This window comes from Entelurus aequoreus, linkage group LG08, assembly GCF_033978785.1.
Source record: "Entelurus aequoreus isolate RoL-2023_Sb linkage group LG08, RoL_Eaeq_v1.1, whole genome shotgun sequence".
NCBI lineage: Eukaryota > Metazoa > Chordata > Actinopteri > Syngnathiformes > Syngnathidae > Entelurus > Entelurus aequoreus.
Genome location: NC_084738.1, coordinates 53,247,836 through 53,275,040, shown reverse-complemented (window position 1 = coordinate 53,275,040; position 27,205 = coordinate 53,247,836). Strand labels below are relative to the sequence as shown.

At 32.8% G+C, this 27,205-nt stretch overlaps 1 protein-coding gene across 5 annotated transcripts in view; it reads left to right on the top strand.

The window, feature by feature from the left end:
• The window catches only part of kcnn2 (potassium calcium-activated channel subfamily N member 2), a 218,714-nt gene that overhangs the window by 141,881 nt on the left and 49,628 nt on the right, over positions 1–27,205 (top strand). For all 5 annotated transcript variants that reach the window (XM_062056770.1, XM_062056769.1, XM_062056774.1 and 2 more), the window contains 3 exons: positions 2,373–2,514; positions 2,933–3,043; positions 3,110–3,237. In XM_062056770.1, the coding sequence (XP_061912754.1) occupies positions 2,373–2,514; positions 2,933–3,043; positions 3,110–3,237 (381 nt within the window). The remainder of the gene's footprint in view (positions 1–2,372; positions 2,515–2,932; positions 3,044–3,109; positions 3,238–27,205) is intronic.

Here is a 27,205-nt window from a genome sequence, read left to right as displayed (position 1 = left end):
GAAAAATGAGAATCGATACTGAATGGTACAACGTGAGAATGGCGATTTGAATTTGAATCAATTTTTTCCCACACCCCTACTGTATATACAATATATATATATATATATTAATATCAGTGGCGTGCCGTCACTAGAGGCAGGGGAGGCACGGCCTCACCTGCCATCATGGAAAGAAATAAAAAGTAAAAAGAAAAAAAAAAAATTATCCAGTGATAATACTAAAGTTATTTTCCATTTAACTTCACCAGTTTTAGATTATTTTAATTTTTATTTTCACATTTGCCGTTCAAATACTGAGAAGAGACGGTGCGGTGATCAGCAGCCAGTTGAGGCACGTCACTGATTTGTGCCTCAACATGGATTGTGCGCAATGACTCGGCTAACTGCTGGCCTGCTGTGCAGTGAGCCTGTATTGCTATATGAATTCTATTATACATTTCCATAGTTTAGTTAGCTGAGGTATATAATGTACTTTGTCAACATCTGTATGTGTGTAACGTATTTCTTGTGCTGAGCGATCATAAAACTGGAGGCTCGTCTCATAACCCCGCCTCCTGGTGCCAAGCACCTCCGCCGCAGAATACACCCCCGACGGGAGCGCCGCGGCCACACCAACCAAAGCCCACACCCAAACCCTCCACGTGCAAGACCGAATCCACCCAAAAAAAAGTCACTTAAGAAGAAGCTAAAAAGTGCAAAAACAACAATGCTCGCGCTGCAGGAGCCGCGAACGACCGCAGGGACACAACATTAGGTACACCTGCACTGCAGGTTCATATGTTTGTAAATCTGACTGTGATGATGCAGTCGTGCCTCACCAGACATTAACCTCACCGCACGCCACTGATTAATATATATATATACTTCTATAATATCATATATATCATTATATAATATATGTGTCATACTAAATTATCATATAGATCTATAATATCATATATATCAGCCTTTGATATATATCTCAGGCTTTGATACCATATATATCATTCCATAATATCACATATATCTGTCTTTGATATCACATATATCATTCTATAGTATATGTATCAGTCTTTGATATCATTTAGGTCTATAATATCATGTATATCAGTTTTTTATATATATATATATATATATATATACATTAAAGACTGATATATATGATATTATAGACCTATATGATATTATAGACTGATACATATATTATAGAATGATATATAGTATGTATATATATATATATATATATATATATATATATATATATATATATATATATATATATATATATATATATATATATATATATATATATATATATATATATATATATATATATATATAGGCCGATAAGGGATATTAAATATATCATATAATCATATATGTGTCCAGTTGGAGGAATCTATAATAAACTGTATCAGAGGGATATATATATGATACCATATAATCATATATGTTACCGTTGGAGGAATCTATAATAAACTGTATCAGAGGGATATATACAATACCATATAATCATAGAGTATATGTGTCCAGTTGGAGGAATCTATCATAAACTGTATCAGAGGGATATATACGATACCACACTGCAGGTACCATGACAACCAGGACATTTAATTGATGACTATCTACTGCAGGTACCATGACAACCAGGACATTACATTGATGACTGTCTACTGCAGGTACCATGACAACCACAACATTTAATTGATGACGATCTACTGCAGGTACCATGACAACCACAACATTTAATTGATGACGATCTACTGCAGGTACCATGACAACCAGGACATTTAATTAACTATCTACTGCAGGTACCATGACACCCAGGACATTACATTGATGACTGTCTACTGCAGGTACCATGACAACCACAACATTTAATTGATGACGATCTACTGCAGGTACCATGACAACCAGGACATTTAATTAACTATCTACTGCAGGTACCACGACACCCAGGACATTTAATTGATGACTGTCTACTGCAGGCACCATGACAACCAGGACATTTAATTGATGACTGTCTACTGCAGGTACCATGACAACCAGGACATTTAATTGATGACTGTCTACTGCAGGTACCATGACAACCACAACATTGAATTGATGACTATCTACTGCAGGTACCATGACAACCACAACATTGAATTGATGACTATCTACTGCAGGTACCATGACAACCAGGACATTTAATTGATGACTGCCTACTGCAGGTACCATGACAACCACAACATTTAATTGATGACTATCTACTGCAGGTACCATGACAACAAGGACATTTAATTGATGACTATCTACTGCAGGTACCATGACAACCAGGACATTTAATTGATGACTATTTACTGCAGGTACCATGACAACCAGGACATTTAATTGATGACTGTCTACTGCAGGTACCATGACAACCAGGACACCAACAGCAACTTCCTAGGAGCCATGTGGTTGATCTCCATCACCTTCCTCACCATTGGATATGGAGATATGGTCCCAAACACCTACTGTGGCAAAGGAGTGTGTCTCCTGACTGGCATCATGGTGAGATCAACAGCACCTACACGTCAAGTGTGTGTGTGTGTGTGTGTGTGTGTGTGTGTGTGTGTGTGTGTGTGTGTGTGTGTGTGTGTGTGTGTGTGTGTGTGTGTGTGTGTGTGTGTGTGTGTGCATCAACTGGTTAGTAGTAAAACTACAAAAGCAGGGTAGTACTGTTGTGTATTTATATTTGTGTGTCTTTGTCACATCTACCACTGACAACTGGTTAGTAGTAAAACTACAAAATCAGGGTAGTACTGTTGTGTATTTATGTTTGTGTGTCTTTGTCACATGTACAACAGACAACTGAGCCAGGAGTAAAAGTGCATAAATGTGATTCCTTTTCCCTCCACATATACCTTCTCTGAGTGACCCGATGATCAGTGGGGTACGTTGTGCTCATCACCTGTGTTCCATCTACCAGGGTGCAGGCTGCACTGCCTTGGTGGTGGCCGTGGTGGCCAAAAAGCTGGAGTTGACCAAGGCGGAGAAGCACGTTCACAACTTCATGATGGACACCCAGCTCACCAAACGAGTGAGTCCTTAGTGCTGACTCGTCATCTGTCACCTCAGGTGTGACAGATTTGCTGTCTTGCTTCAGGTGAAAAACACAGCGGCGAATGTTCTCAGGGAGACGTGGCTCATCTACAAGAACACCAAACTGGTGAGGAAGATGGACCACGCCAGAGTCCGGAAGCACCAGAGGAAGTTCCTCCAAGCCATTCATCAGTAGGTGGCACGCTCTTAACGCACTTTTCACGCTGACTTGTTTGACACCTGTAGCAAACTTTAGCTCACCTTGTGTCCCATAACTCTTCTTCTGGACTCCACCTTCACGTCCTGGCTAAGGAGGTCACCCATGACTTTATTTTAAGAAGTGCGTGTTGCTGTGGTGATACAAAGAAGTCCAGGTATCATTCTTCTCTGCTCGCTTCTCTGCTTGTTCTCCAGTCAGCTGGTCGTTTAGGACAGTCTTGATTTTATTATCCACTCTCTGAGGCTCCTTTCAGTGCTTTGTTCCACCAAACATCTTCTCTTACGAACTTTGTCAGCCTCTCTATGCTTGTTGGCTCTCTGAAAATTGACGTCTCCAAACGTTGCTCATGATTGAGAGGCTCATTGTGGGTTGTCTCTGGTCACGTCATCATGTCCTGCAGTTTGGAGCCAGGATGACTCCAAGAAGCAGATTGAGTCACGCAGGTCTCTCAGCATCCTGTGAAGGTGAAGATGAATGTTGGAAACTCAAGTTAGATTCAAACGTTTCTTCACCACACTTTTCGCATCGTTCCCTTCCCAAATGTTATCCTGGTCTTCATGTACCGTCTGCACCTAACAAACAAGTCCCATTCCTTGCGCGTCATTTCAACAAAGATGTACACGTTGGTGATTCAGTAGCAGTAGAAGTTGTGTTAGCCCTTTGATAAAGAAGGTGAGAAACACTATAGAATTCCAGAAAGTACTTCTCTCTGCCGTTGTTGCCAATAAGAATATTCACTCAAGTCAAAAGTGATGTTAAATGTTCCTCTTTTTACATGTCATTCATCATTTGTATTCCACATTGTTGTCATTATTCTCTGTGATATATGTTGTTAAATGTGATTATTTGTTATGATTTGTTGTATGACTTTGTTTTAACTGAGGGCCATTTGATAGACGTACCTTCGAGTACATTCTGTCTGCTTTCTTGTACTGAGACCCTGCTGGGTAATTATTTCTTGTTTCATACCGTCCAGCCTGCTCTGATGTTTACACAACCAGTGTGTCCACCTATATTTGTCCACGGGACACCCGGGTCAACATAAACCAGGAAGTTGGATTAGCAGCTAAAACATGTTGGCCACAAGTCTTAAAGTTGTGTTTATTTTGTGTCAAAGTATTTGATTTGGTAACGTTAGTATTTCAAAGTTCCTCCAAACGCCATGCAGGATGTTTGTTGTTCCATAGGTGATGATGATGATGATGATGTACATGGGGTGTTTGTTGTTCCATAAGTGATGATGATGATGATGATGATGATGATGGACATGGGGTGTTTGTTGTTACATAGGTGATGATGATGATGTACATGGGGTGTTTGTTGTTCCATATTTGAAGATGTTGTTGTAAATGGGGTGTTTGTGTTGTGTTAAATCAACTATTGTCATCTGATTGACATATACTGTAAATCACTTATTGTCATCTGACTGACATATAAAGATGATCAATTATTGTCATCAAACTGACATCAACTGTAAATCAATTATTGTCATCTGACTGACATATACTGTAAATCAATTATTGTCATCTGACATATACTGTAAATCAATTATTGTCATCTGACTGACATACTGTAAATCAATTATTGTCATTTGACTGACATATACTGTGAATCAATTATTGTCATTTAACTGACATATACTGTAAATTCATGATTGTCATCTAACTGATATATACTATAAATTAATTATTGTCATCTAACTGACATATACTTTAAATCAATTATTGTCATCTAACTGACATATACTGTAAATCAATTATTGCCCTCTGACATATACTGTAAATCAATTAATGTCATCTAACTGACATATACTGTGAATCAATTATTGTCATCTAACTGACATATACTGTAAATCAATTATTGTCATCTGACTGACATATTGTAAATAAATTATTGTCATTTGACTGACATATTGTAAATAAATTATTGTCATTTGACTAACATACAGTATACTATAAATCAATTATTGTCATTTAACTGACAAATACTGTGAATCAATTATTGTCATCTAACTGACATACTGTAAATCAATTATTGTCATCTGACTGACATACTGTAAATCAATTATTGTCATTTAACTGACATATACTGTGAATCAATTATTACCATATGACATATACTGTAAATCAATTTATGTCATCTAACTGACATATACTGTGAATCAACGATTGGCATCTAACTGACATATACTGTGAATTAATTATTGTCATCTATCTGACATATACTGGAAATTAATTATTGTCATCTAACAGACATATACTTTGAATCAATTATTGTCATCTGACGACATAATGTAGATCAATTATTGTCATCTAACTGACATATACTGTATATCAATTATTACCATATGACATATACTGTAAATCAATTATTGTCGTCTGACTGACATACTGTAAATCAATTATTGTCATTTGACTGACATATACTGTAAATCAATTATTGTCATCTGACTGACATACTGTAAATCAATTTTTGTCATTTGACTGACATATATTGTAAATCAATTGTTGTCATTTAACTGACATAAACTGTCCAGGGTATATACCCCGCCTTCCGCCCGAATGCAGCTGAGATAGGCTCCAGCACCCCCGCGATCTCGAACGGGACAAGCGGTAGAAAAAGGATGGATGGATGGATACTGTAAATTAATTATTGTCATCTATCTGACATATACTGGAAATTAATTATTGTCATCTAACTGACATATACTTTGAATCAATTATTGTCATCTGACGACATAATGTAGATCAATTATTGTCATCTAACTGACATATACTGTAAATCAATTATTGCCATATGACATATACTGTAAATCAATTTATGTCATCTAACTGACATATACTGTGAATCAATTATTGGCATCTAACTGACATATACTGTAAATCAATTATTGGCATCTACTATTATACTATCTACTATTGTCATCTACATGTACTGTAAATCAATTATTGTCGTCTGACTGACATACTGTAAATCAATTATTGTCATTTGACTGACGTATACTGTAAATCAATTGTTGTCATTTAACTGACATAAACTGTCCAGGGTGTAGCCCGCCTTCCGCCCGAATGCAGCTGAGATAGGCTCCAGCACCCCCGCGATCCCGAACGGGACAAGCGGTAGAAAATGGATGGATGGATACTGTAAATCAATTATTGCCATATGACATATACTGTAAATCAATTTATGTCATCTAACTGACATATACTGTAAATCATTTATTGGCATCTAACTCACATATACTGTAAATAAATTGTTGTCATCTAACTGACATGTACTGTAAATCAATTGTTGTCATTTAACTGACATAAACTGTCCAGGGTGTACCCCGCCTTCCGCCCGAATGCAGCTGAGATAGGCTCCAGCACCCCCGCGATCCCGAACGGGACAAGCGGTAGAAAATGGATTGATGGATGGATACTGTAAATTAATTATTGTCATCTATCTGACATATACTGGAAATTAATTATTGTCATCTAACTGACATATACTTTGAATCAATTATTGTCATCTGACGACATAATGTAGATCAATTATTGTCTTTTAACTGACATATACTGTAAATCAATTATTACCATATGATAGGCTGACCATACGTCCTCTTTTCCCCGGACTAGTCCTCTTTTGCGGGGGTGAGGTTTCTTAAATGCCTCAAATGTCCGGCATTTTGAATTAGAGTTGCGTGTATTTTCAATGTACGTCCAGGGTTAAGTTAAGAAGGGGTTAAAAAAAAAAAAACTGAAGGTGCGCGCACGTAGCAACATTCGTGAGGGAGGGGCAGAGACAGAGTGAGAGAGCTAGTGAGTGGAGAGAGACATGAGAACAAGAAATGCCTAAACGTAAATGCAACTTCACGGATGATTTGCAGGAAAAGTTTTCGTGTTTTCGTCCTGGCCGTGACACATGGAAAGCAGAATGCACTGTGTGCAAAGCAGGAACGTATGTATCTGTGGCAAATAAAGGGGCCAACGATCTACAAGCCCATATCGACACTACAAAGCACAAAACAGCTGTGCAGGGCGAGAGCTCGTCTGCTGTTTTTTGTTTAAATTTAATTAACTTGTTTTGAGGCATTATTTATGTTTGCATTATATACAAGAGGTTATTTTGAATATTTCTACCTCTGCACTTTTTTTTCCAAAACTGTGATGTTACAGAATATAAGTGTGACTTATTTTGTTATACTGTCTAGCAGTGTTGGCGTTAACACACTTTTTGTGTCTTTTTAACGCATTGAAATCAGAAAGGACGCAGATTATTAATTTTTTTTTTTTTTTTTTTTACCATTTGTGGCCCACAGCTAATGTTTTAAAGGCCCACGGCACATTCTAAAAATACTATTAATATTAACAAAAACATAACAAAAGTGAAATAAAAAAGCTTAAAGGTGAAATGTAATTTAGAAAAAGTTGCAATGTTGACTAATAAAACAAAGCTGTTTTTTTCCCCTTTCAAACGGTCATTGTTATGTTATTATGAATTATTGACCTATCAAAGGTTCCGATTACTTCACATCAAATATTCCACTTTGAAAAATATGTTTGGTGGAAGATTTTGCATATTTTGTGTGTTTGCCATAAAAAACATAGTTTTGTTTGACAAAAAAGGGCGGAAAACAAACAAACAAAAAAAACAACATAAAAAAAACTAAAACATTTTGAAATGAGGAATAGATCCGAAGTTGATGTAGACTCCAGAGATTTAAGCGTTAAATATAAAATGTATGTATGCCTTGGCACACCATTATCATCATTTCATGACCCAAGCAAAACACTTTTTTACACTTTTATACTGAAATAAATACACCTACAACTTATTGAATAAAAACATAGAAAAAACTAGCAGCAGTGGTAAAGTTTAGATCCATGAAGGAAAGAAGAAAGTGAATGAATGTTTATAACTGAATACATTTACATATTTATACACATGTGTTTTCTTTTGTATTATCTTTTTTAATGAATTAAGTAACGTTTATGACAACTTTTTTCCAAAACACAATACAAAATGTGAGATACAACAGGACAATGCATACATTTGTCATTTGTTTTCAAAACGCTTACAAAAAAGTTGGACCCCAAAAATGTACTGTGGGACCCCATTTTTATGACTTGATGGGGTCCCTGGGACCCCATTTTGAAAATTCCTAGCGCCAACACTGCTGTCAACAGAGGAGAAAAAATGCTTTATTTAAAAAAAAATATTATTTATAAAGCAAGTTCGAGTATCATTGGCAAATTTTCACCTAGTCCCGGCCTTGGCGTGCTGCCCGCCTTTGCACGCATATATGTGTCCTCTTTTTGGGATTTCAGAATATGGTCAGCCTACCATATGACATGTACTGTAAATCAATTTATGTCATCTAACTGACATATACTGTGAATCAATTATTGGCATCTAACTGACATATACTGTAAATCAATTATTGTCATCTAACTGACATGTACTGTAAATCAATTTATGTCATCTAACTGACATATACTGTGAATCAATTATTGGCATCTAACTGACATATACTGTAAATCAATTATTGTCATCTAACTGACATGTACTGTAAATCAATTATTATCGTCTGACTGACATACTGTAAATCAATTATTGTCATTTGACTGACACATGCTGTAAATCAATTGTTGTTATCTGACTGACATATACTGTAAATCAATTATTGTCATTTGACTGACATATACTGTAAATCAATTGTTGTCATTTAACTGACATAAACTGTCCAGGGTGTACCCCGCCTTCCGCCCGAATGCAGCTGAGATAGGCTCCAGCACCCCCGCGACCCCGAACGGGACAAGCGGTAGAAAATGGATGGATGGATGGATACTGTAAATTAATTATTGTCATCTAACTGACATATACTGTAAATTAATATTTGTCATCTAACTGACACATACTTTAAATCAATTATTGTCATCTTACGACATAATGTAAATCAATTATTGTCATCTAACTGACATATACTGTAAATCAATTATTGCCATCTGACATATACTGTAAATCAATTAATGTCATCTAACTGACATATGCTGTAAACCAATTATTGTCATCTGACTGACATATTGTATATACATTATTGTCATTTGACTGACATACAGTATACTGTAAATCAAATATTGTCATTTAACTGACATATACTGTAAATCAATGATTGTCTTCTAACTGACATGTACTGTAAATTAATTATTGTCATCTGACTGACATACTGTAAATCAATTATTGTCATCTAACTGACATGTACTGTAAATCAATCATTGGCATCTGACGGACATACTGTAAATCAATTATTGTAATCTAACTGATATATACTGTAAATCAATTATTGTTATCTGACTGACATATACTGTAAATCAATTATTGTCATCTAAATTACATTTACTGTACATCAATTAGTGTCATCTGACTGACGTACTGTAAATCAATTATTGTCATCTAACTTATGTTTACTGTAAACCAATTATTGTCATCTCACTGACATATTGTATATAAAGTATTGTCATTTGACTGACATACAGTATACTTTAAATCAAATATTGTCATTTAACTGACATATACTGTAAATCAATTATTGTCATCTAACTGACATGTACTGTAAATCAATTATTGTCATCTGACTGACATACTGTAAATCAATTATTGTCATCTAACTGACATGTACTGTAAATCAATTATTGGCATCTGATGGACATACTGTAAATCAATCATTGTCATCTAACTGATATATACTGTAAATCAATTATTGTTATCTGACTGACATATACTGTAAATCAATTATTGTCATCTAACTTACATTTACTGTACATCAATTAGTGTCATCTGACTGACATACTGTAAATCAATTATTGTAATCTAACTGATATATACTGTAAATCAATTATTGTTATCTGACTGACATATACTGTAAATCAATTATTGTCATCTAAATTACGTTTACTGTACATCAATTAGTGTCATCTGACTGACATACTGTAAATCAATTATTGTCATCTAACTTATGTTTACTGTAAACCAATTATTTTCATCTGACTGACATATTGTATATACATTATTGTCATTTGACTGACATACAGTATACTTTAAACTAAATATTGTCATTTAACTGACATATACTGTAAATCAATTATTGTCATCTAAATGACATGTACTGTAAATCAATTATTGTCATCTGACTGACAAACTGTAAATCAATTATTGTCATCTAACTGACATGCACTGTAAATCAATTATTGGCATTGACGGACATACTGTAAATCAATTATTGTCATCTAACTGATATATACTGTAAATCAATTATTGTTATCTGACTGACATATACTGTAAATCAATTATTGTCATCTAACTTACATTTACTGTACATCAATTAGTGTCATCTGACTGACATACTGTAAATCAATTATTGTCATCTAACTTATGTTTACTGTAAATCAATTAGTGTCATCTGACTGACATATACTGTGAATCAATTATTGTCATCTGACTGATATATACTATAAATCAATTGTCATCTAACTGAAATGTACTGTAAAACAATTATTGTCATCTAACTGACATGTACTGTAAAACAATTATTGTCATCTGACATATACTGTAAATTAATTATTGTCATCTCACTGAAAAGTACTGTAAATCAATTATTGTCATCTGACATATACTGTAAATTAATTATTGTCATCTAACTGACATATACTGTAAATCAATTATTGTCTTCTGACTGACGTATACTGTGAATAAATTACTGTCATCTAACTGACATATACTGTGAATCAAATACTGCCATCTAACTGACATATACTGTAAATAAATTGTTGTCATCTAACTGACATATATTGTAAATCAGGGGTGTCCAAAGTGTGGCCCGGGGGCCATTTGCGGCCCGCAGCTCAAGTTTTTTTGGCCCGCAGCATATTGTCGAAATAAAATCAGACAAAAAAAGAACATTAAAAATGTAAGCATAATTATAACCAAATATGGTAGCTTATTTTAATACTAATAATTAATAAGAAGCAGACACATTCTGTAAATGTATGTCTGTTTTAGATTCTTTTTTTTTTTTTTTTTACAAAACAAAATATCAAAACGGCCCCCGAATGCTTTGACTCGTCAGTGTGCCCTTTGTGGAAAGAGTTTGGAAACCCCTGTTGTAAATCAATTGTTGTCATCTAACTGACATATACTGTAAATCAATTATTGTCATCTAACTGACATATACTGTAAATCAATTATTGTCATCTAACTGACATATACTGCAAATCAATTGCTGTCATCTAACTGACACTGTACATCAAATATTGTCATCTGACAGACATACTGTAAATCAATTATTGTCATCTTACATATACTGTAAATTAATTGTTGTCATCTAACTGACATATACTGTAAATCAATTAATGTCATCTGACATTTACTGTAATAATTGTCATCTGACTGACATATACTAAAAAAATCAATATTGTCATCTGACTGACCTTTATTGTAATTCAATTATTTTCATCTGACATATACTGCTAATCAATTATTGTCATCTGACTAACATATACTGTGAATCAATTATTGTCACCTAACTGACACATACTCTAAATCAATTATTGTCATCTAACTGACATATACTCTGAATCAATTATTGTCATCTAACTGACATATACTGTAAATCAATTATTGTCATCTTACTGACATATACTGTAAATCAGTTATTGTCATCTAACTGACATACTGTAAATCAATTATTGTTATCTGACTGACATATACTGTAAATCAATTATTGTCATCTGACTGACATATACTGTACAACAATTATTGTCATATTACTGACATATACTGTAAATCAGTTATTGTCATCTAACTGACATACTGTAAATCAATTATTGTTATCTGACTGACATATACTGTAAATCAATTATTGTCTTCTGACTGACATATACTGTAAATCCATTTTTGTCATGTGACTGTCACGTACTGTAATTCAATTATTGTCATCCGACTGAAATGTACTGTAAATCAAATATTGTCATCTGACTAATATATACTGTGAATCAATTATCGTCACCTAACTGACACATACTCTAAATCAATTATTGTCATCTAACTGACATATACTCTGAATCAATTATTGTCATCTAACTGACATATACTGTAAATCAATTATTGTCATCTTACTGACATATACTATGAATCAGTTATTGTCATCTAACTGACATACTGTAAATCAATTATTGTCATCTGACTGACACGTACTGTAATTCAATTATTATCATCTTACTGACATATACTGTAAATCAATTATTGTCATCTGACTGACATATACTGTAAATCAATTATTGTCATCTTACTGACATACTGTTAATCAATTATTTTATCTGACTGACATATACTGTAAATCAATTATTGTCATCTGACTGACACGTACTGTAATTCAATTATTGTCATCTGACTGAAATGTACTGTAAATCAAATATTGTCATCTGACTAATATATACTGTGAATCAATTATCGTCACCTAACTGACACATACTCTAAATCAATTATTGTCATCTAACTGACGTATACTCTGAATTAATTAGTCATCTAACTGACATATACTGTAAATCAATTATTGTCATCTTACTGACATATACTGAAAATCAGTTATTGTCATCTAACTGACATACTGTAAATCAATTATTGTTATCTGACTGACATATACTGTAAATCAATTATTATCATCTGACTGACATATACTGTAAATCAATTTTTGTCATCTGACTGACACGTACTGTAATTCAATTATTGTCATCTAACTGACATATACTGTACATCAATTATTGTCATCTGACTGACATATACTCTAAATCAATTACTGTCATCTAACTGGGATCTGAACCGAGGATGTCGTTGTGGCTTGTGCAGTCCTTTGAGACACTTGTGATTTAGGGCTATATAAATAAACATTGATTGATTGATGAACTGACGTATGCTGTAAATCAATCGTTGTCTTGTAACTGACATGTACTGTAAAGCAATATTCTTATCTCACTGACAAGTACTGTAAAACAATTATTGTCATCTGACATATACTGTAAATTAATAATTGTCATCTAACTGACAAGTACTGTAAATCAATTATTGTCATCTGACATATACTGTAAATCTATTATTGTCATCTGAATGACATATACTGTAAATCAATTGTTGTCATCTAACTGACATATAACGTAAATAAATTATTGTCATCTGACATATACTGTAAATCAATTGATGTCATCTTACTGACATATACTGTACATCAAAATATTGTAGTCTGACTGATATATACTGTAAATCATTTATTGTCATCTTATACATACTGTAAATCAATTATTATCATCTAACTGACAAATACTGTGAATCAGTTAATGTCATCTGACATCTACTGTAAATCAATAATTGTCATTTGACTGACATACTAAAAACTGTGTTTTTTTACATCTGACTGGCATATACTGTAAATCATATAATGTCATCTAACTGACATATACTCTGAATCAAATATTGTCATCTAACTGACATATACTGTAAATCAATTATTGTCATCATACTGACATATACTATAAATCAGTTATTGTCATCTAACTGACATACTGTAAATCAATTATTGTCATCTGACTGACATGTACTGTAATTCAATTATTGTCATCTAACTGACATATACTGTAAATCAATTATTGTCATCTGACTGACATATACTGTAAATCAATTATTGTCATCTTACTGACATATACTGTAAATCAGTGATTGTCATCTAACTGACATACTGTTAATCAATTATTGTTATCTGACTGACATATACTGTAAATCAATTATTGTCATCTGACTGACACGTACTGTAATTCAATTATTGTCATCTGACTGAAATGTACTGTAAATCAAATATTGTCATCTGACTAATATATACTGTGAATCAATTATCGTCACCTAACTGACACATACTCTGAATCAATTATTGTCATCTTACTGACATATACTGTAAATCAATTATTGTCATCATACTGACATATACTGTAAATCAGTTATTGTCATCTAACTGACATACTGTAAATCAATTATTGTTATCTGACTGACTTATACTGTAAATCAATTATTGTCATCTGACTGACATATACTGTAAATCAATTATTGTCATCTGACTGACACGTACTGTAATTCAATTATTGTCATCTGACTGAAATGTACTGTAAATCAAATATTGTCATCTGACTAATATATACTGTGAATCGATTATCGTCACCTAACTGACACATACTCTAAATCAATTATTGTCATCTAACTGACAAATACTGTAAATCAATTATTGTCATCTTACTGACATATACTGTAAATCAGTTATTGTCATCTAACTGACATACTGTAAATCAATTATTGTTATCTGACCGACATATTCTGTAAATCAATTATTGTCATCTGACTGACATATACTGTAAATCAATTTTTGTCATCTGACTGACACGTACTGTAATTCAATTATTGTCATCTAACTGACATATACTGTAAATCATTTATTGTTATCTGACTGACATATACTGTAAATCAATTATTGTCATCTGACTGACATACACTGTAAATCAATTTTTGTCATCTGACTGACACGTACTGTAATTCAATTATTGTCATCTCACTGACATATACTGTAAATCAATTATTGTCATCTGACTGACATATACTCTAAATCAATTACTGTCATCTAACTGCGATCTGAACCGAGGATGCCGTTGTGGCTTGTGCAGTCCTTTGAGACACTTGTGATTTAGGGCTATATAAATAAACATTGATTGATTGATTGATGAACTGACGTATGCTGTAAATCAATCGTTGTCTTGTAACTGACATGTACTGTAAAGCAATATTCTTATCTCACTGACAAGTACTGTAAAACAATTATTGTCATCTGACATATACTGTAAATTAATAATTGTCATCTAACTGACAAGTACTGTAAATCAATTATTGTCATCTGACATATACTGTAAATCTATTATTGTCATCTGAATGACATATACTGTAAATCAATTGTTGTCATCTAACTGACATATAACGTAAATAAATTATTGTCATCTGACATATACTGTAAATCAATTGATGTCATCTTACTGACATATACTGTACATCAAAATATTGTAGTCTGACTGATATATACTGTAAATCATTTATTGTCATCTTACACATACTGTAAATCAATTATTATCATCTAACTGACAAATACTGTGAATCAGTTAATGTCATCTGACATCTACTGTAAATCAAAAATTGTCATTTGACTGACATATACTAAAAACTTTTTTTTTTCCATCTGACTGGCATATACTGGAAATCATATAATGTCATCTAACTGACATATACTCTGAATCAATTATTGTCATCTAACTGACATATACTGTAAATCAATTATTGTCATCTTACTGACATATACTATAAATCAGTTATTGTCATCTAACTGACATACTGTAAAACAATTGTTGTTATCTGACTGACATATCCTGTAAATCAATTATTTTTATCTAACTGACATATACTGTAAATCATTTTTTGTCATCTGACTGACACGCACTGTAATTCAATTATTGTCATCTAACTGACATATACTGTAAATCAATTATTGTCATCTGACTGACATATACTGCAAATCAATTGCTGTCATCTGACTGACATATACTGTAAATCAATTATTGTCATCTAACTGACACTGTACATCAAATATTATCATCTGACTGACATTCTGTAAATCAATTATTTTCATCTTACATATATTGTAAATTAATTGTTGTCATCTAACTGACATATACTGTAAATCAAATAATGTCATCTGACATTTACTGTAATAATTGTCATCTGACTGACATATACTAAAACAATCAATATTGTCATCTGACTGACATATACTGTAAATCATATATTGTCATCTAACTGACCTTTACTGTATTTCAATTATTTTCATCTGACATATACTGGTAATCAATTATTGTCATCTGACTAACATATACTGTGAATCAATTATTGTCACCTAACTGACACATACTCTAAATCAATTATTGTCATCTAACTGACATATACTCTGAATCAATTATTGTCATCTAACTGACATATACTGTAAATCAATTATTGTTATCTGACTGACATATACTGTAAATCAATTATTGTCATCTGACTGACATATACTGTAAATCAATTTTTGTCATCTGACTGACACATACTGTAATTCAATTATTGTCATCTAACTGACATATACTGTAAATCAATTATTGTTATCTGACTGACATATACTGTAAATCAATTATTGTCATCTGACTGACATATACTGTAAAACAAATATTGTCATATTACTGACATATACTGTAAATCAGTTATTGTCATCTAACTGACATACTGTAAATCAATTATTGTTATTTGACTGACATATACTGTAAATCAATTTTTGTCATGTGACTGTAACATACTGTAATTCAATTATTGTCATCTGACTGAAATGTACTGTAAATCAAATATTGTCATCTGACTAATATATACTGTGAATCAATTATCGTCACCTAACTGACACATACTCTAAATCAATTATTGTCATCCAACTGACATATAATCTGAATCAATTATTGTCATCTAACTGACATACTGTAAATCAATTATTGTCATCTGACTGACACGTACTGTAATTCAATTATTGTCATCTAACTGACATATACTGTAAATTAATTATTGTCATAGGGACGGCGTGGCGAAGTTGGTAGAGTGGCTGTGCCAGCAATCGGAGTGTTGCTGGTTACTGGGGTTCAATTCCCACCTTCTACCTTCCTAGTCACGTCCGTTGTGTCCTTGGGCAAGACACTTCACCCTTTGCCTCTGATGGCTGCTGGTTAGCGCCTTGCATGGCAGCGCCCGCCATCAGTATGTGAATGTGTGTGTGAATGGGTGAATGTGGAAATACTGTCAAAGCGCTTTGAGTACCTTGAAGGTAGAAAAGCGCTATACAAGTATAACCCATTTATCACTTATAATCTGACTGACATATACTGTGAATCAATTATTGTCATCTTACTGACATATACTGTAAATCAGTTATTGTCATCTAACTGACATACTGTTAATCAGTTATTGTTATCTGACTGACATATACTGTAAATCAATTATTGTCTTCTGACTGACGTATACTGTGAATACATTACTGTCATCTAACTGACATATATTGTGAATCAAATATTGCCATCTAACTGACATATACTGTAAATAAATTGTTGTCATCTAACTGACATATATTGTAAATCAGGGGTGTCCAAAGTGTGGCCCGGGGGCCATTTGCGGCCCGCAGCTCAAGTTTTTTTTGCCCGTGACATATTGTCTAAATAAAATCAGACAAAAAAAGAACAGTAAAAATGTAAGCATAATCAGTTATTGTCATCTAACTGACATACTGTAAATCAAATATTGTTATCTGACTGACATATACTGTAAATCAATTATTGTCATCTGACTGACATATACTGTAAATCAATTTTTGTCATCTGACTGACACGTACTGTAATTCAATTATTGTCATCTAACTGACATATACTGTAAATCATTTATTGTTATCTGACTGACATATACTGTAAATCAATTATTGTCATCTGACACATACTGTAAATCTATTATTGTCATCTGAATGACATATACTGTAAATCAATTGTTGTCATCTAACTGACATATAACGTAAATAAATTATTGTCATCTGACATATACTCTAAATCAATTGATGTCATCTTACTGACATATACTGTACATCAAAATATTGTAGTCTGACTGATATATACTGTAAATCATTTATTGTCAACTTACACATACTGTAAAACAATTATTATCATCTAACTGACAAATACTGTGAATCAGTTAATGTCATCTGACATCTGCTGTAAATCAATAATTGTCATTTGACTGACATATACTAAAAACTTTTTTTTTTCATCTGACTGGCATATACTGTAAATCATAAAATGTCATCTAACTGACATATACTCTAAATCAATTATTGTCATCTGACTGACATATACTGTAAAACAATGATTGTCATATTACTGACATATACTGTAAATCAGTTATTGTCATCTAACTGACATACTGTTAATCAATTATTGTTATCTGACTGACATATACTGTAAATCAATTATTGTCATCTGACTGACATATACCGTAAATCAATTTTTGTCATCTGACTGACACATACTGTAATTCAATTATTGTCATCTGACTGAAATGTACTGTAAATAAAATATTGCCATCTGACTAATATATACTGTGAATCAATTATCGTCACCTAACTGACACATACTCTAAATCAATTATTATCATCTAACTGACGTATACTCTGAATCAATTATTGTCATCTAACTGACATATACTGTAAATCAGTTATTGTCATCTAACTGACATAATGTGAATCAATTATTGTTATCTGACTGACATATACTGTAAATCAATTATTGTCATCTAACTACGATCTGAACCGAGGATGCCGTTGTGGCTTGTGCAGTCCTTTGAGACACTTGTGATTTAGGGCTGTATAAATAAACATTGATTGATTGATTGATGAACTGACATATGCTGTAAATCAATCGTTGTCTTGTAACTGACATGTACTGTAAAGCAATATTCTTATCTCACTGACAAGTACTGTAAAACAATTATTGTCATCTGACATATACTGTAAATTAATAATTGTCATCTAACTGACAAGTACTGTAAATCAATTATTGTCATCTGACATATACTGTACATCTATTATTGTCATCTGAATGACATATACTGCAAATTAATTGTTGTCATCTAACTGACATACTGTAAATCAAATATTGTCATCTAATTGACATGTACTGTAAATCAATTATTGTCATCTGACTGACATATACTGCAAATCAATTGGTGTCATCTAACTGACATACTGTAAATCATTTTTGTTGTCATCTGACTGACACGTACTATAATTCAATTATTGTCATCTGACTGAAATGTACTGTAAATCAAATATTGTCATCTGACTAACATATACTCTAAATCAATTATTGTCATCTAACTGACGTATTGTCTGAATCAATTATTGTCATCTAACTGACATATACTGTAAATCAATTATTGTCATCTTACTGACATATACTGTAAATCAGTTATTGTCATCTAACTGACATACTGTAAATAAATTATTGTCATCTGACTGACATATACTGTAAATCAAATATTGTCATCTTACTGACATATACTGTAAATCAGTTATTGTCATCTAACTGACATACTGTAAATCAATTATTGTCATCTGACTGACATATACTGTGAATCTATTATTGTCACCTAACTGACACAGGGGCGGCGTGGCGAAGTTGGTAGAGTGGCCGTGCCAGCAATCGGAGGGTTGCTGGTTACTGGGGTTCAATCCCCACCTTCTACCATCCTAGTTGTGTCCTTGGGCAAGACACTTCACCCTTGCTTCTGATGGCTGCTGGTTAGCGCCTTGCATGGCAGCTCCCGCCATCAGTGTGTTAATGGGTGAATGTGGAAATACTGTCAAAGCGCTTTGAGTACCTTGAAGGTAGAAAAGCGCTATACAAGTATAACCCATTTATCATTTATTTATTTATCATACTCTAAATCAATTATTGTCATCTAACTGACGTATACTCTGAATCAATTATTGTCATCTGACTGACTTATACTGTTAATCAATTATTGTCATCTTACTGACATATACTGTGAATCAGTTATTGTCATCTAACTGACATACTGTAATACAATTATTGTTATCTGACTGACATATACTGTAAATCAATTATTGTCATCTGACTGACATACACTGTAAATCAATTTTTGCCACCTGACTGACACGTACTGTAATTCAATTATTGTCATCTAACTGACATATACTGTAAATCAATTATTGTCATCTGACTGACATATACTCTAAATCAATTACTGTCATCTAACTGGGATCTGAACCGAGGATGTCGTTGTGACTTGTGCTGCCCTTTGAGACACTTGTGATTTAGGGCTATATAAATAAACATTGATTGATTGATTGATTGATGAACTGACATATGCTGTAAATCAATTGTTGTCATGTAACTGACATGTACTGTAAAACAATTATTGTCATATACCATATACTGTAAATTAATTATTGTCATCTAACTGACAAGTACTGTAAATCAATTATTGTCATCTGACATATACTGTAAATGAATTATTGTCATCTGAATGGCATATACTGCAAATTAATTGTTGTCATCTAACTGACATATACTTTAAATCAAATATTGTCATCTAACTGACATGTACTGTAAATCAATTATTGTCATCTGACTGACATGTACTGTAAATCAATTGTTGTCTTCTTACTGACATATACTCCATCCATCCATTTTCTACCGCTTTTTCCCTTCGGGGTCGCAGGGGGCGCTGGAGCCTATCTCAGCTACAATCGGGCGGAAGGCGGGGTACACCCTGGACAAGTCGCTACCTCATCGCAGGGCCAACACAGATAGACAGACAACATTCACACTCACATTCACACACTAGGGCCAATTTAGTGTTGCCAATCAACCTATCCCCAGGTGCATGTCTTTGGAGGTGGGAGGAAGCTGGAGTACCGGAGAGAACCCACGCAGTCACGGGGAGAACATGCAAACTCACGACTACTCAGGACCAGTGGAGGCTCCTCCATAGAGGTGGAGGAGGCCTGGCCTCCCCAATAATTTGAGAGAAGAGAGAGATTTAAAAAAAACAATAAATATATTTATTTTATTTATTTATTTTAACAAAAAACATATTTTTTATTTTTTATATTCATATTATTTTAGTTTTGTTCATAAATCTAAATGTTCCCATGGCTAAAACCCAATATTGCAATTGTAAAGCAACAGGCCAGATTTCCCTATCAGTTTGTATTAAGGGAGGCCAGGCCTCCCCTAGGAAATTAGCTTCTCATAGAAGTCAATGTAATGCATGCTTTTTCATGCCAATATGTGATTGGCCAGATCACTGAAAATGGGTGGGCAACGGAGGCCTGGCCTCACCATGCATTGTGTCCAGGGCTGAAAGATTGACATTTTGTTCGTCCAATCACATGCTACTGGTTCATTTGGAATCAATCCTTTCCTTTCCTAATCAACACAGAAGCCATTTTGAGAATTCGCCAGCCACTTCAGTCAAACAAACACTCGCCATAGTGGCTACGAGTGTCCTATCAACTTGTGCTTTTCAGGAAATTTAGAGAACACCACTGGCTATCATCCGTGAAGTTTATAGCTCATATAGCCAAATACTTTTGCTTAAAACGACCTCGGAAGTCCTGTATTTCTCAGTAAATGAAGCCAGCACCAACCTGTGGAGTGGAGTCCAGGAGAGAGCATGCCGCCCCTCAGCTAAACCAGATGTGAGTTGAACTAATTAGATGTCTCTACCAGTGTTACACCACTAGTTCTCAGTAGTAATAACACTCCATTTTGTCTGTGTTTCTCAGCAGATAAAGCCAACTGGAACCATATTTTTACATATTTTATATTAAATATATTGAATAAAACTACATATGATAAAGAAAGTGTTATCTTATCTTTTTTATATGCTAAACTTGATTAAATTGGTGATTACATGTTGAAGCTGTAGAAGAATGAAAAATGTAAGCTAAACTAAATTGTTTTTAACTACATAATTAAAATTCCTGCCTTTTACACATGTTCACTTGGCGTTTATATAACATCCAAATGTCATCTCTCAGCTTAATTATCAGGCAGGCTCATAGACTTACAGCAATGTAATTTCTTCAGGAAGGCACAAGGCTAAGCTCTGCACAATGAATTGCATCAGCAAAAACTTTCTGACTGTAGCTTACACTCCAAATAGTATGCCTTTGCTTTGGCCAGCACAAAGACAGATAAGAGAACAGGGAACATTCCATCGCGAGTGAAGTGAGCAAGCGGAAAAAAATGGCCTCCTCAATTCTGGAAGTCACCAGCCTCCACTGCTCAGGACCTAGGCAGATGCACTAACCCCTCTTCCACCGTGCTGCCCACTGACATATACTGTACACCAACTCCTCTTGACAATTCAAATGATATTTTTTAAGCGACAAACTGAGTATAGAACACAAAAAGGGTGAGTTGTGTTGGCAACGATTTCAGTCCAGTTCAAACAAACAAATATTCACAATAACACATTTTTCTTACTTGATCATTTTGTTTTTTTGGTGTACTGACATATACTGTACACCAAAATATTGTAATCTGACTGATATATACTGTAAATCATTTATTGTCATCTTACATATACTGTAAATCAATTATTATCATCTAACTGACAAATACTGTGAATCAGTTAATGTCATCTGTCGTATACTGTAAATCAATAATTGTCATTTGACTGACATATACTAAAAACTTTTTTTTTCATCTGACTGGCATATACTTTAAATCATATATTGTCATCTAACTGACATTTACTGTAAATCAATTATTGTCATCTGACTGACATACTGTAAATCAAATATTGGCATCTGACTAACGTATTCTGTGAATCAATTATTGTCACCTAACTGACATATACAGTGAATCAATTATTGTCATCTAACTGACATTTAATCTGAATCATTTGCTGTCATCTGACTGACATTTACTGTAAATAAATTATTGTCATTTTTTTTTTTTTTTTTTAAATTAAATCTACATAGAAAAAACACAAGATACACTTTCAATCAGTGCATCAACCCAAACAACCTCCCCCATGCACACTCATCCACACCCACTCACACAAAAGGGGTTATTTCTTTCTGCTACCAATATTCTGGTTCCCACAACATAGACAACACATCTGCAAGGGACACAGTCCCTGAAGCACACATGATTGTATAGGCTGCTGGTCCACTAACATTTTCATTAATTACTATTTTTTATGTAATTATTTTTATATTGTTTTACTTTATTTTTTATCCAAGAAAATGTTTTTTATCTTTTTTTTTTTTTTTTTTTTTTAAAAGGGCCTTATCTTCAACAGACCAGGTTGTCAATGAAATTAGATTTGTTTAAAGGGTTTTTTAAACCAGGCCCAGTCCAGATAATGTCCAAGTCGGACTCAGCAACACACACCTTCATTCATGTACACAGAAAAAAATTAGGGAACACAACAGATTGCATATAATTTATAAACAAAATTACATTTTCAAAATAAGCATTTATGTACAGTCCAGATTATGTCCAGGTCACTCAAATTAGGGAACACAACAACAGATATCATATAATCTATAAACATAATTATACTTTCAACATAAGCCTTTGAGGACTTTTCATCTTTTTTTTATGTTTTTTGGCATCATTATCGTTTTCAACCATGTAACTTTCTAAAGTTAGAAAATACTGAATAAATGTTTTAAAGAAAGTAATACTAAGTGAATATCTGTTTTTGGCCTTAAAAATAAACATTTTACAGAGTACTATAATTAAATTGACTAAATCATGATTGTCAATGAACTCTCCTAAAATAACAGAAACCACATTAAGCTTCATAAACAAACCAATCCTTAAACACATTTTTTCAACTTCCACCCAAAACAAAGACACAATATGACAATACCAAAACAAATGCAGGGTGGATTCAGGCTCCTGACAACAAAATCGGCAATCGTCTGACTCTGTCATATTCCATAATTTTAACATTTTCCCTGTGGGTAAGAAGTTATAAATAATTTTAATTTGAAAATAACGATTTTGCACATCGATAGTGGTTTTATAGATTAGTTTGAATATGGCATCCCATGGCAACGGTTAGTCAAAAAAGTCCTCCCATTTTCCATTTGTGTTGTATGAGGCAGCCTTCAAAGATTTCTTTATTAAATAAAAATTATATATTTTTCTTATTATTTTAGTTCCTTTTTGCCAACTAGAATTTCTTATTAGAGGTTTACAAACTAATAATTTAGTAGTTCCATAATTAATTATTTGTTTCCATCTTTTCCCAATTACTCCAGTTAGTTGATCAAATGAAAAGCTTGAGCAAGCATCACCATACATAGCTCTATATTCATCATACTTCATAATTTTACCATTCTCATTGATAATATCATTGACAAAAATGATTCCTCTTTCAAACATATTTTTCCAAAAGAAAGGCTTTCCATCTATTACAATATTAGAGTTCATCCATATTAACTGCTGCAAAATATCGTCTCTTTTTTCTGGCACATAAAATTGAAAACACCACTATGAGTGGATTGTTTCCTTTATGAATGTTTCCCAGCAGACTCTCTGGGAGGGGATCACTTGTAAAAAAGGATACAATTTCTTTTGATACAGTACATGTTTTTTGTCCAACAGGACATTTGTGTACCACTCAATGTTTAAATACATCTTTGGAACAATTGATGCTTTTAAAGACAGACACATAGCTTCAAGGTTGAGAAGTTTCAGGCCCCCATATTCATACTCTTTGTACAAAACCTTTCTTTTAATCTTTTCTGGTTTGCCGTTCCAGACAAAATCGAAGACCCTCCGCTCATAAATCTTAAAAAAGTTTTGTGATGGAGCTGGTAATGACAAAAACAAATAAATAAATTGAGGAATAATTAACGAGTTGGCAATAGACATATACTGTACATTTATTATTGTCATCTGACTGACATATACTGTAAATAAATTATTGTTATCTAACTGACATACTTTAAATCAATTATTCTCATCTTACTAAAATATACTGTAAATCAATTATTGCCATCTGACTGACATTTACAATTATATACTGAAAATCAATCATTTTTGTATATGTCAATAAAATACAATCAATTATTTTTGTCATCTAACTGACATATACTGTAAATCCATTATTGTCATCAAACTGACATATACTGTACATCAATTATGGTCATCTAATTGATTTACTATAAATCAAATATTGTCATCTGACTGACATATACTGTAAATTAATTATTGTCATGTTACTGACACATACTGTACATTTATTATTGTCATGTTACTGACATAATAAAGTACTATCTATCCATCTATATACTGTAAATCACTTGTTGTCATCTGACTGACATACTGTAAGTCAATTATTGTCATCTGACTGACATTTACTGTAAATAAATTATTGTCATCTGACTGAAATATACTGTAAATCAATTATTGTCATCTGAATGACACATACTGTAAATCAATTATTGTTATCTAACTGACATATACTCTGAATCAATTGCTGTCATCTGACTGACATTTACTGTAAATAAATTATTGTCATCTGACTGACATATACTGTAAATCAATTATTGTCATCTGAATGACACATACTCTAAATCAATTATTGTTATCTAACTGACATAAACTGTAAATCAATTATTGTCATCTAACTGACTTATACTGTAAATCAATTATTGTCATCTGACTGACATATACTGTCAATCAGTTATTGTCATCTAACTGACATATACTGTAAATTCATTATTGTCATCTGACTGACATATACTGTAGATCAATTATTTTTATCTAACTGACATACTATAAATTAATTATTCTCGTCTTACTAAAATATACTGTAAATCAATTATTGCCATCTGACTGACATTTACAATGATATACTGAAAATCAATCATTTTTGTATATGTCAATAAAATACAATCAATTATTTTTGTCATCTAACTGACATATACTGTAAATCCATTATTGTCATCAAACTGACATATACTGTACATCAATTATGGTCATCTAATTGATTTACTATAAATCAAATATTGTCATCTGACTGACATATACTGTAAATTAATTATTGTCATGTTACTGACACATACTGTACATTTATTATTGTCATGTTACTGACATAATAAAGTACTATCTATCCATCTATATACTGCAAATCACTTGTTGTCATCTGACTGACATACTGTAAGTCAATTATTGTCATCTGACTGACATTTACTGTAAATAAATTATTGTCATCTGACTGAAATATACTGTAAATCAATTATTGTCATCTGAATGACACATACTGTAAATCAATTATTGTTATCTAACTGACATATACTCTGAATCAATTGCTGTCATCTGACTGACATTTACTGTAAATAAATTATTGTCATCTGACTGACATATACTGTAAATCAATTATTGTCATCTGAATGACACATACTCTAAATCAATTATTGTTATCTAACTGACATATACTGTAAATCAATTATTGTCATCTAACTGACTTATACTGTAAACCAATTATTGTCATCTGACTGACATATACTGTGAATCAGTTATTGTCATCTAACTGACATATACTGTAAATTCATTATTGTCATCTGACTGACATATACTGTAGATCAATTATTTTTATCTAACTGACATACTATAAATTAATTATTCTCGTCTTACTAAAATATACTGTAAATCAATTATTGCCATATGACTGACATTTACAATTATATACTGAAAATCAATCGGGTTTTTTTTGTCAATAAAATACAATCAATTATTTTTGTCATCTAACTGACATATACTGTAAATCCATTATTGTCATCAAACTGACATATACTGTAAATAAAATATGGCCATCTAATTGACATACTGTAAATTAATTATTGTCATCTGACTGACATACTGTAAATTAATGATTGTCATGTTACTGACACATACTTTAAATTTATTATTGTCATGTTACTGACATATACTGTAAATCACTTGTTGTCATCTGACTGACGTACTATAAGTCAATTATTGTCATCTTACTGACATTTACTGTAAATAAATTATTGTCATCCGACTGAAATATACTGTAAATCATTCATTGTCATCTGAATGACACATACTGTAAATCAATTATTGTTATCTAACTGACATATACTGTAAATTAATTATTGTCATCTGACTGACACATACTGTAAATCAATTATTGTCATTTAACTGACATAGACTGTAAATTAATTATTGTCATCTGACTGACATATACTGT